This window comes from Neoarius graeffei, chromosome 4, assembly GCF_027579695.1.
Source record: "Neoarius graeffei isolate fNeoGra1 chromosome 4, fNeoGra1.pri, whole genome shotgun sequence".
Lineage (NCBI taxonomy): Eukaryota > Metazoa > Chordata > Actinopteri > Siluriformes > Ariidae > Neoarius > Neoarius graeffei.
This window is the reverse complement of record NC_083572.1, coordinates 112144846-112158099: the sequence shown is the minus strand read 5'-3', so window position 1 is coordinate 112158099 and position 13254 is coordinate 112144846. Positions and strand designations below refer to the sequence as shown.

The following is a 13254-nucleotide window of genomic DNA, read 5'->3' as shown; positions in this document are numbered from 1 at the left end:
CACCCGGAGGAAACCCACGCGGACACGGGGAGAACATGCAAACTCCGCACAGAAAGGCCCTCGCTGGCCACGGGGCTCGAACCCGGACCTTCTTGCTGTGACCATGCCACCCCTTTTCGAGCATGTTTAAGTTCATTTTAATTCTTATATATATATATATATATATATATATATATATATATATATATATACGACTAATTTTACTATAATCATAGAAAAAAATAAATAAAAAGAATATATATATATATATATATATATATATATATATATATATATATATATATATATATATATATATATATATTCTTTTTATTTATTTTTTTCTATGATTATGGTTCTTTAGTTTGTTTGGTTTTGTTTTGATTTTACTGTTCACTGTTCACACACGTTTGAAATAAAAATTTCAATTTCATTCAGTCGGAATCTTTCACTCATTCATACATTTATTCCTTCCTTCCTTCAGTCAGTCAGTCATTCAGTAGAGCAGTCAGTGAGTGTGAAGGGTTTGTTTATCCTCCTGCTGAGACAGGATGCAGTAAAGTCTTTCTCATGTCTCTCATTATTACACTCTGGACCTGTTTCCTGTCTGCACTGAACTTTCTATCCAGACTGCACTAATGCACATATTACACTCATTAGTGTGTGTGTGTGTGTGTGTGTGTGTGTGTGTGTGTGTTAGACAAGTGTTAAATTTACATGCAGACAGTCAGTGAGACCAGCTGATCATCTGAAATAGAGTTATAGAAATAGTTCCCTAAATCCAGTCAGTATTTCACTCATCCTCTGCTCTCACTCCATCAGCTGTTCTCCGGGTCGCTTTTTATCTCTCTTTGTGTCACTCAACTCACTGTTTTCACTCATTACCTTTACATTCGGGACAGAAATTAAATTTCTAAAGGGGAAGTGTAGCTCATGTGACCTGAAGCAGGCATTAATCTATAAAAGACTCGCCTGGAAAACTTCCTCATGATGTTTCTAACTGTAATGAAGTTCTTTAGAAATTGATGCACATCTGCAATGTTTTGATGTTTAATACATAAGAACGGTGCTGTACGCGTCAGCTGGAGTGTTTCTGTTCATCTCATTCAGATGACATTTAAAAAAACACAGTCATAATGTGTACAAATGAAAAGAAATATATTTGTTTATTTAAGGTTTAAGCAGACGCGCAGCTTGTGAACAGGCAAGGAAGGCAACTGTTTGGGGCCCCCTGGCCCAGGGGCCCCCCAAGAGTCGGCTTATTTATTTAGTTTTAGGGCTTATTTATTTTGTTTTTTATTGTTTTTATTGTTCTTTACCATTGTATTTTCACATTTGGAATTTAAAAAACTTTGGTTTCATACATTTTTTGTTGGTGTCAGATTATTTATAACATATCGGTGATGAACACTGGTCAGAAGGGACCCCTGGAAATTTTTGCTTGGGGCCACAACAGACTCTAGAACCGCCTCTGGGTTTAAGAGATATCAAAACAGTCTCACACACACACACACACACACACACACACACACACACACACACACACACACACACTGGTGTTAAACATTAGCAGATGTTTCCCAGTGTGATATTAAATTAATGAACTCAGAGGATGCTTTTAAAAGCACAGGGACACTCAGCGCTGTGTTTGGGCACATCTGTTTGTTACTATGGCAACAATAATAAATAAATACAAGCATTTGTCCTGGACATTCATCACTGATTTAAGCAAACACATCACACGTTGTACACATTTATATTGCTGTTCTTGTGCATGTTTTATGAAAAGTTTGTTCTGAACACCAGTGAATTACTTTAAGATAAACAACGCCCCCCCCCACACACTCCATGTTCCACAGTGATTTAAATTATTTAATTATTTAAGCTTGTTTTTAATTATGAATAAGCCACTCTGAAGTGTTTTATACAAGTCTTTTGCAACAGAAATTTGCAAATAATTACAATTTTTGTTTCTTAAAGAGCGTACATCATATTCTTTATCCATTTATAGTTACATTTGATATCATAGAAACAATTTAGTTCCTGTTTTCACTTACGTTACAGCAGCTATAAACAGTTGTTCCCTCACCATCCTCTCTTTATTCTCTGTCTTGAAGTTAAGACAAAAAAAAACCTAAGCAGCTTGTCATGTTACAAATAAACCACAAAGAAGTGTAAACTCATCTGTCCTGAAGATCAACGTAAAGTTACAGCTTCATCTCTGACTGTTACAGAGTGCTGACACTGGAGACTCCTTCCAGAAATGTTACATTTAACAGTTATGCCATGAAATCGAGTCGTACATGAGCTGATAGCCGACGAGACGCATAGCACCGAGTTGGCTTTAATCCATGTACAACAAGATTGAGTGGAATAACTGTTTTATTCTCTCCACATTCACTGGATTTTGAGAAAAACAGAGCATTTTTATTTTTTGCAAATTCATTAAATAAAAATTTTAGACAAAATGTCTGACAAAATTATTTCCGCTTAGAATGTAAACAAACCATCAAATACTTTTATTCCATATTTTGTTGCTTTTTTTGTATTTTGGGGGTTTTGTTTTCGAGTAGGGTTTTTATTTCATCCTCAGTTGGTTCAGCAACATGCTCCGCCATTTTGTTTTTCTCTACTCACAATATATGAGCTGATATCCTAGTAGTAGGGTAGCCAATCAGAGCGTACAACTGCTCATATTCAGTGAATGTCTCCGTACAGAAAACGTCACCAAATCAAAGGTTATACACATTTTTTAACCTGTTTGTATGGAGCACTACTGTTATCCTGTTTTCTTTCATCTGACACTCACTTCCTGTTTTTTCTCTGAGAATTGAAGTTACCTCGCATTTAGTGCAAGAACTTTGAAAGTCTTTTAGTATAGCCTCTGTGTGTGTGTGTGTGTGTGTGTGTGTGTGTGTGTGTGTGTGTGTGTGTGTGTGTGTGTGTGTTTATGGCAGTTTAATAAGTTTTGAACTCCACCAAGCTCCAGCTCAGACAGATCAGATACTTATTTGTTTTCATTAAAAAGTTATATCAACATTAATGCAAGGAAAGTTGTGTGTATTCAGAGTCAGGTTATGCACATGCTTAAGTCAATTTTCTGGATGTGGCATTCGGAGTGTTAAAATCACAAGTGCGTAGTTCATGAGATTTTGAGATTTTTCTACAGTAAGAGCATCTGTGACAACACACTTTTAAACCTGAAAAAAAATTAGGGATAGAAAATGCAGACTGAGGAAGACGTTTTTTTTTCTTTGCTGTCAAATGTAATACAATGTAACATAAAAGCAGTGTAACAATGAAAAATATATACGATTAGTACAGTTTCCATTTAATTGCTCTCAAATTCCGAAGGTAAATGTGGAAGCATGAAGGGATTTGGTTGAAATTGGTTCCATGGTTCCTGGATGGAGTGTATAGCAGCCAACAGTACATCGATCAGCAATGACATTAAAACCACTGACAGGTGAAATGAATAGCATGGATTAACCTGTTACAATGGCAGCTGTCAGTGGGTGGGATATATTAAGCAGCAAGAGAACAGTCAGTTCTTGAAGTTGATGTGTTGGAAGCAGGAAGAATGGGCAAACATAAGGGTCTGAGTGACTTTGACAAGATGCATAGATGACTGGGTCTGAGCATCTCCAAAACAGCAGGTCTTGTGGGGTGTTCCCAGTATGCAGTTGTTAGTACCTACCAAAAGTGGTTCAAGGAAGGACAACCGATGAACTGGCGACAGGGTCATACCGGTAGTCGCCCAAAGCTCATTGATGCGCATGATAAAGCATACATGTCAACACCTCACGGCTCTCACCTGTACTCCCTGGTAAAGAAATCCATAATTTCCATACCAAATCCATAGTAATATTTCATGCATAATAAAAATGTATCAGATCTTACCTAATATATGCACTGGTTTATTTCTGTACATCCATATGTACTGTTAACACTCAATTAAACAACAGTCTATATCAGCTCAACAAAATTTAGTGTCTCTTCTCACATAATCCAATAATTTGGGGTTCACTTGGCACATTGTTCAGCAATGTTCCTGATTGTATGAACATGTTGCACTTCTACCCAACTTTACATGTTCATGGGTTATCTCAAAATAGTGTTGGGACGAGTTCCGTGAAATGGTCTGCAACGGACATCGGGAGGTTGTGTTGAGCAATGAAATTGCAAAATGCCACTTCTGATTTTAAGATAGTGTCAGATACAACCTTTGTTGGCTTTTGCGTGAAGAAATTAATTGACGGCTGTCTCTCTTTCTGGTTTGCATTCTTCACATGCATTTGAGATTTCATGTGTTCCTTCACGTCGTAAATTCCAGAAGCAAACACTTTCACGTCTCTACAACAAATTGTGCAGTTGACATACTCAGCACCCATTTTGGAAGCGATAATTATTCCATTGAATGTTTCTGTCCATTCGGGAAGAAAGCGACCTCCAGTTTTAGATGTTCTGAGTTTTTTCTTCGGTGGTGCCGACATCTTGACCTCTTGACCTGTCTATTGTTACGCTACATGTGCTGTTATTTCCCGCTCGGTGTGCAGGAAAATCACAATTGCGCATGCTCAGACATTCGGAATGGCTTGTTGGTACTAGCGGAAGTACCAGTTGAGTAATTCTAAATGTAGAAAATGGCGGCTCCCATGCATTTTCGTATTTCATGACGATTTTTTTGATGGTAATAAATCAAAATAATTTTAAGGTGAAAATGTAGAAAAATCCGTAGTTGAATACCACTACGCCCGTACCATTTTTAAAATGCCAAAATCCGTAGGGAATACGGGAAATCCGTAGGGGTTGACATGTATGATAAAGGCTAGCCCATCTGGTCCAATCCCACAGAAGAGCTACTGTAGCATAAACTGCACAAAAGTTAATGAACACACAGTGCATCACAACTTGCTGCATATGGAGCTGCATAGTCTCAGACCGGTCAGAGAGCCCATGCTGACCCCTGTTCACCACCGAAAGCACCTACAATGGGCATGTGAGCATCAGAACTGGGCCATGGAGCAATGTAAGAAAGTGGCCTGGTCTGATGAATCACATTTTCTTTTACATCGTGTGGATGGATGGGTGTGCATGCATCACTTACCTGCGGAGAAGATGGCACCTGGATGGACTATGGGAAGAAGGCAAGCTGGCGGAGGCAGTATGATGCTCTGGGCAAAGTTCTGCTTGAAAACCTTGGGTTTTCAAGCAGAAAACCCAAGGTTGTGTCAAAGTGGGTGTTACTTTGACACATACCATTGTTACAGACCAAATTCACCCCTTTATGGTAATGGTATACCCTCAAGCCAGTGGGCTCTTTCAGCAAGACAATGCCTCCTGCCACACTGTAAAAATTGTTCAGGAATGGTTTGAGGAAGGGCGGCACGGTGGTGTAGTGGCTGATGGGGGCCTTTCTGTGTGGAGTTTGCATGTTCTCCCCGTGTCTGCGTGGGTTTCCTCCAGATGCTCCAGTTTCCCCCACAGTCCATAAACATGCAGATTAGGTTAATTGGTGACTCTAAATTGACCGTAGGTGTGAATGTGAGTGTGAATGGTTGTCTCTATGTATCAGCCCTGCGATGACTTGGCAACTTGTCCAGGGTGTACCCCACCTCTCACCCATAGTCAGCTGGGATTGGCTCCAGCTTGCCCACGACCCTGCACAGGATAAGCGGTTATGGATAATGGGTGGATGGATGGTTTGAAGAACATGACAAAGAGTTTAAGGTGTTGACTTGGGCTCCAAATTCCCCAGATCTCAATCCAATTGAGCATCTGTGGGATGTGCTGGATAAATGAGTCCAATCCATGGAGGCTTCACCTTGCAACCTACAAGACTTAAAGAACTTGCTGCTAACATCTTGGTGCCAGATACCACAGACCATACCTAGAGGTGTCAGAGCTGTTTTAGTGGCACAAGGAACTACACAGTATTAGTCAGGTGGTTTTAATGTGATGGTTGATCAGTGTATATACAGTACAAAGATTCAGTTCAGATGTAACCGGAGCATCAAGTAGACAGCAATTATTATTTCAGATGTGCTCATCTGTGAAGTTTCGTCTCTTTCCTCTCATTTTATTTTCTTATCTACTGCCTCTTAACTTGTCACAAAAATATGTGATAGAAATAGGATATCATGGTGTTTTATTCTCATGTGGTAGCTGTTTAGATAATCAAAATGTTCAGCAACATGAAAAGACGTCTGAAAGATGTTTGGACATCATTAGTCTCTCAGATCACCATATCCTGTCTTCCTCTTGTGAATCGTGTGAAAATAACAATTCCAAAGTCAACCTGGGATTTTATTCCATTTTCAGAGTCTCGGAAGTCTGGCATGTTGTAATTTTATGTGTTGAAGTGTATGAGATCTATCTGGCAACTTTGTCTCCTTTTTCTCTGTCTTTCAGGCATCTAAAAGTCAAAATATCGCTCCTCCCAGGTATGAAGAATCATGACAATATAATGATGTCAGAAAAAAAAATTTTAATGGTAAATAATTGCAGATGTTCTCTTTGTTTTAAAGCCGTGACAGTGTGGATCGTGTGATGGAGAACGTCATGGAGAGCCATTATGATTTTGACCTGATCTACATCACCGAGAGGATCATCTCTGTCTTTTTTCTATCTGACCTGGATGGACATCGTTATCACAGAAACCTGAAGGAAGTGGCGGCGATGTTGAAATCGAAACATCAGGAGAAGTTTCTGGTTGATTACTCTCATCATCAACTCGTAATCTGTTTCACAATGAATCTGTGCCGTTGGTTAATTAAATCACATCTTTTCCCTTTTCAGGTCATAAATCTGTCTGAGAAACGTCATGACATCTGCAGATTAAACCCCAAGGTATGAGTTATAGAAGACATCCAGTCTGAATCAGGGTAAAATAGATTATTTTGGTTAATTTCTGAAATAAATTATTAGATTATGAGGTGCGATCAAAACATTCCAAGGCTGTTCCTGTTGCAAATGAATTGAGTGTGGTACAATCATCCACATGCATTGCGTTATATCACAGGCATTTAGCAGATGCTCTTATCCAGAGTGACGTACAATGAGCACACACTCCAGCACCTGAGGAGCAGTTGGGGGTTAGGTGCCTTGCTCAAAGACACTTCAGCCATGGATTTCTCCTGCTGGTCCAGAGAATTGAACCAGCGACCCTTTGGGCTCTAGGCTGCTTCTCTAACCTTTAGGCTATGGCTTCCCCTCCTACATACAGCAGGAGCAAGCTTACGAAAATTAACCATGGTTTTACTATGAAAACTAACCATGGTTTTACCATGGTTTATAGTTATTCATGGTTTTCATGGTTTTTTGGGTAACCATGAAAACCATGGTGCATTTTACCTCAATGTTCACTTAAATTTTTAGGTTCTAAGTAAATGTTCATGTATCTGGGCTGTTAATCGAGATCCTTCTCTACAGCATTGACTGTTGGATGAAAGCATGGTAATACTACAGTTAGTGCATCCTTTAAAAAACCATACTATCCCTTTTAAAACTAATTTCGTAGTTACTATGACCTATTACACATACAACTATGATGCTACCACAGCTACTGCCAGTACTATGGATAAACCACAGTAATGCTATGGTTGGTTCATAGTACTTAGAATCACCATGAAATACCATAGTAGATCCATGGTTACTACCATGGATGAACCATAGTAATACTATGATTGGTTCATAGTACTTAGAATAACCATGAGATACCATGGTAGAATCATGGTTACTACATAAAAACCATGGTAAAACCATAGTAAACCATGGTAGATTTTCGTAAGGGTAAATTTCGTGATTCATTATGTCATGTGACATCATGCTGTCAAAATGGGGACCACTCATTTTTGTGAAAGCATGCATATGTGCATTTGAGATTTTACTATGGACCTCAAACTTGAGCAGAGAGCAAACATTAGATTCTGTGTCAAAGTCGGGACCTCAGCCATGCCGCGCTCCATTCGTTCACAACAGGAACAGTCTTGGAACATTTTGATCACATCTCATATTATATAAATAACTAGCTTAAACTAGTGCATCGCATCCAACATTTATTTTCTCTTTCTGTTTGTCAGTAAAAAAAAAAAACGGAAAGAACCACAGTAAGGGGGTAGAACACACCAGGGTTCTGTTCAAACTGATTAAACATTGCATATGTGAAAGCAAGCTAAGAGTCATCACAAACACAAGATTTGGGAAAAACTGACGTTCTAAATTCAGTTACATTACAGGCATTTAGCAGATACTCATGTCCAAAGTTACATACAGCCAGCGCGTGCATGCACGCACACAAACTGCCTGAGGAGCAATTGGGGGTTAGATGCTTTGCTCAAGGGCACTCCAGCCATGGATTTTCCTGCTGGTCCAGGGACTCAAACCAGCAGCCCTTTGGGCCCAAGGCTGCTTCTCTAACCTTTAAGCCATGGCTGCCCCTCCTACATACAGCAGGAGCAAGCAGTAAATTTCGCAAGCAGTTAAACTCAGTGAGGCCAACCAAGAATATTGTGCCTCTCTGTGTTCAATAAGACATCTACCGTCATATCTTTCTCAAAAATGGTCTCAGATTTGATCATAATTGTCACTGTAGTCCTTATGAGCTGAACACATTCTGTATCTGTCAGGTTCAGGAGTTTGGTTGGCCAGATCTTCATGCCCCGCCCCTGGATAAGATATGCACCATGTGTAAGACTATGGAATGCTGGTTGAACTCTGACCCCCACAACGTCGTCGTGCTTCACTGCAAGGTCAGGGGTTAAACTTCATCCTAAATGTAATGTCCGAATGTAGTCAAAAGCATTACACCAGCAGAACTGAGTAACTTTAGAACTGAACAGATGTGTTCCATCTGGAGGGTGGAGCTAATTTCAGGGCTGGAAAAATTAAAACAGAAGCCAGAAATGAAGATGCTAATGAGATCTGTTAGATGGAAATATTACAAATGACAGTTTCAATAAGGAGTCTGGAAAGGTTTGGTTATTACTGGACTATAATAATAACTGTTCAATAATAACACAACTTTCTCAGGGGAACCGAGGCAAGACTGGAGTAATAATAGCAGCATACATGCACTTCAGCAAGATATCAGCCGGGTAAGCATTTATACACACATTCACACTGCCGTATTGTGTTACACACTTTACACAGTTTCATGATCTGTGGATGATTCTGTCGCAGGGCAGATCACGCTCTCACCACCATCGCCATGAGGAAGTTTTGTGAGGATAAAGTCTCCGCCTCCCTACAGCCGTCTCAGAACAGGTTCCTTACCAGCCTGTTTACTCACATCTGACATCATAATAATGATGAATTTTATCTAAAGAATACTTTCCCTCATGCTGAATCTTATTCCTGGCCCATACAGATATATTTATTATTTTTCTGGGCTTCTGTCTGGTGCAATCAAGATAAATAGCTCATCCCTGCTCCTGCACCAGGTTCATATTCCAGCTATAACCAACTACAAGCCCGGTGAAGGTATTCACACTTTTTATTATATGGCACAAGCTACTTCTGGTAAAATCGTGCGCTCTGATTGGTTTCTTGGTGGGCAGAATTTTCACATAATGCCCGTGGGCAATTACAGACTTTCTTTCCAAGGCACCAGCTTTCAATGTTGCAAAAAACAAACAAAAACAAAACAATAAAAAAGATTAATTGGAAATCAAAACAGAATCAAAAACGACTGAAACACAAAAGACAAACAAGAGTCAGCGAGTTATTCAAGAAATGAGCAATGAAGAGAATTCAGAAACTGCTAACCGCTAGCAGAAATTCAGTTTTGAAACCACTAGCTGTTTATTCTGCATGCATGACTCAACTACGTTACAAATATGACGTGACTGAAAGCAGCATCATGCCTCATTATAATAACCGTCTATTTTAATCTTAGGAATAAAAAAGTCATATATTAAACTCCTTATTAAAGTGAATGTGAAGCCCCTAAACCCCAATCTTTTTCCTTGTACAAAGCAACAATCATTACATTGATTGGCCATGTGTTTTTGAACTATAGCTGATCCAAAAGGCCATAAATTGATGGAAAATCAATAAGATCAGCCGATTTTCACGGAATCTGCCGAGACTGAACCGGAAGATCCCGAAGGGGTGCGTGACGTCACACGTGTAACAATCCACATATCAGTTTCATTTCCATGCACAGCAGTGGTTAGACCAGTCTCCATATGGAATCACGTTTTTCTGATGTAAAAAAAAAAATGAGACCGCGATAAATAATTTCAAAACTTTTCCCACCTTTAATGTGACCCATAATCTGTACAATTTAATTGAAAAACAAACAAATCTGTTAGGGGAAAAAAAAATTAAAAATAAAAAACGTACAATAAGCTGGTTGCATAAGTATGCAACTAATACTTTGTTGAAGCACCTTTTGATTTAATTACAGCATTCAATCTTTTTGGGTCGGAGTCTTGGCAATATTTGCCCACTCTTCCTTGCAAAAATGCTCCAAATCTGTCAGATTGCGAGGGCGTCTCTTGTGCACAGCCCTCTTCAGGTCACCCCACAGATTTTCAATTGGATTTAGGTCTGGGCTCTGGCTGGGCCATTCCAAAACTTTTTTGGGGTCATTGTCGTACTGAAAGATGAAATTCCTTTTAATCTTCAGCTTTCTAGCAGACACCTGAAGGTTTTGGGCCAAAATTGACTGGTATTTAGAACTGTTCATAATTCCCTCCAGCTTGACTAAAGCCCCTGATCCAGCTGAAGAAAAACAACCCCAAAACATGATGCTGCCACCACCATGCTTCACCGTGGGTATGGTGTTCTTTTGGTGATGCATGCATAGTGTTGTTTTTGCACCAAACATACCTTTTGGAATTGTGGCCAAAAAGTTCAACTTTGGTTTTATCAGACCAGAACACATTTTCCCACATGCAGCTTCTTCAGTGTTGCTGTAGGCCTCTTGGCAGCCTCCCTGACCAGTTTTCATCTTGTCTTTTCATCAATTTTGGAAGGACGTCCAGTTCTTGGTAATGTCACTGTTGTCCCATATTTTCTCCACTTCTCGATGACTGTCTTCACTGTGCTCCATGGTATATCTAATGCTGTGGAAATGTTTTTGTACCCTTCTCCTGACTGATACCTTTCAACAATGAGATCCCTCTGATGCTTTATAAGCTCTCTGTGAACCCTGGCTTTTGCTGGAGGATGCGACTGAGTAAATGTCTGAACTTTATTTGGGGTTAATCAGAGTCATTTTAACTGATGGCAGGTGTGAACCCAAAAAGACTGAATGCTGTAATTAAATCAAAAGGTGCTTCAACAAAGTTATGCAACCAGCTTATTGTACTTCTTTTAAATTTTTTATGTTTTTCCCCCGAACAGATTTGTTTGTCTTTCAATTGAATTATACAGGTTATATGTCACATTAAAGGTAGGAAAAGTTTTGAAATTATTTATCGTGGTCTCATTTTTTTTACATCAGAAAAACCTATCATTTTAACAGGGTGTGTACACTTTATATCCACTGTACCTCAATAAATGCAGACATATAATCTTTAAAACATACACTTATTCAGTGTAATTACTTAAAGAAAATATGAAGTGGGTGATAATAGGGGAATCGACCAACTTTCCAAATGTCAGATCAAATATCATTTATTAAATAAATGGGTTTCTTTTTACTCCAGTAATTCCCATGTGGTCATTCTGGTGGTGATGAACACCTGATGAATCAGATTTATTATTAGTAGGTGACATGAAATCTGCCCACTTCGTTTGCACAAACCCCACCCACTGTCACTTCAGATTAGTGCAATTTCTCGGAAATTCGTGAACTGAATGTCCTGTGGTATATGAATTTGAACATCCAAACACAACTCAGTGCTTTCCCATCATTATTTTTGCAAGATTCCAACAACAATATCCAATTTCAGTGAGTACACAAGCACGGAGTCAGATTATCAATAGTTTTGAGCTTGATAATAAAATAACAAATAATTAATATTATTTTTCCCCCGCTTTATTAATTCCTTTTGGTCATTACTAATGATATATATTCATTTTAAAGCATTATAATAAGGCATTACATACACTTTAACCTCGCTTGGTCGGTCTTTACAGGAAAATATCAGACCAAGGTCAGTTTGTATGGACCGAGTCTGTACTGTCAAGACCTCGGTCTGATATTTTCCCATAAAGGCCGCATGCTCAGTTAATGTCATTAATACCGCCTCAATAAAAGGCCTTAAAGCAACAGTTTGTAAGTTTAGTACCCTCTTCTGCCTAAAATTGCAATTACAGAAAGAATTTTGGCAAGGCCGCCTGCCAATCAACTCCACCCAAACAAACCTGAACTTTTGACCTTGTTTTTAATATTCCGCATGACTTGACAATTTTATTTTTCAGTTAAAAGGCAAAATTCTATTTATTTATTTATTTATTTGTTTGTTGTAGCTCCATTTAAATGCACTGACTTTCACGGTGTACCCCAAGGATGTGTCTATCAAAAACTTCACTTTGACCAATTTACAAATCAGAGCTTAATAATGTAATATGCATTAATGAATAATTAATTAATTTAATTAATACTGTAATTATTATATCAATTCCTAAATATGCTTTCACATTCAAATATATTTATATTGATATTTAGATATAAGGCTAAAGGTTTAAAATGCATTTATTATACAGTTGTGCTTGAAAGTTTGTGAGCCTTTTAGAATTTTCTATATTTCTGCATAAATATGACCTAAAAACATTATCAGATTTTCACACAAGTGCTAAAAGTAGATAAAGAGAACCCAGGTAAACAAATGAGCCAAAAATATTATACTTGGTCATTTATTTATTGAGGAAAATGATCCAATATTACATATCTGTGAGTGGCAAAAGTATGTGACCCTTTGCTTTCAGTATCTGGTGTGACCCCCTTGTGCAGCAATAACTGCAACTAAACGTTTGCGGTAACTGTTGATCAGTCCTGCACACCGGCTTGGAGGAGTTTTAGCCCGTTCCTCCGTACAGAACAGCTTCAACTCTGGGATGTTGGTGGGTTTCCTCACACGAACTGCTCGTTTCAGGTCCTTCCACAACATTTCCATTGGATTAAGGTCAGGACTTTGACTTGGCCATTCCAAAACATTAACTTTATTCTTCTTTAACCATTCTTTGGTAGAACGACTTGTGTGCTTAGGGTCGTTGTCTTGCTACATGACCCACCTTCTCTTGAGATTCAGTTCATGGACAGATGTCCTGACATTTTCCTTTAGAATTCGCTGGTATAATTCAGAATTCATTGTTCCACCAATG

At 38.7% G+C, this 13254-nt stretch overlaps 1 protein-coding gene across 4 annotated transcripts in view; it reads left to right on the top strand.

Annotated features, from left to right (window-relative positions):
- tns2b (tensin 2b) overlaps nucleotides 1-13254 on the top strand; it is a 56469-nt gene that overhangs the window by 12613 nt on the left and 30602 nt on the right. For 3 of the 4 annotated variants that reach the window (XM_060920203.1, XM_060920202.1, XM_060920204.1), the window contains exons 4-10: nucleotides 6391-6422; nucleotides 6507-6690; nucleotides 6778-6828; nucleotides 8607-8729; nucleotides 9010-9074; nucleotides 9160-9243; nucleotides 9347-9459. In XM_060920203.1, the coding sequence (XP_060776186.1) occupies nucleotides 6391-6422; nucleotides 6507-6690; nucleotides 6778-6828; nucleotides 8607-8729; nucleotides 9010-9074; nucleotides 9160-9243; nucleotides 9347-9459 (652 nt within the window). Of the gene's footprint in view, nucleotides 1-6390; nucleotides 6423-6506; nucleotides 6691-6777; nucleotides 6829-8606; nucleotides 8730-9009; nucleotides 9075-9159; nucleotides 9244-9346; nucleotides 9460-13254 lie in introns of those variants that run through there. The other variant, XM_060920205.1, reaches the window with a different exon arrangement.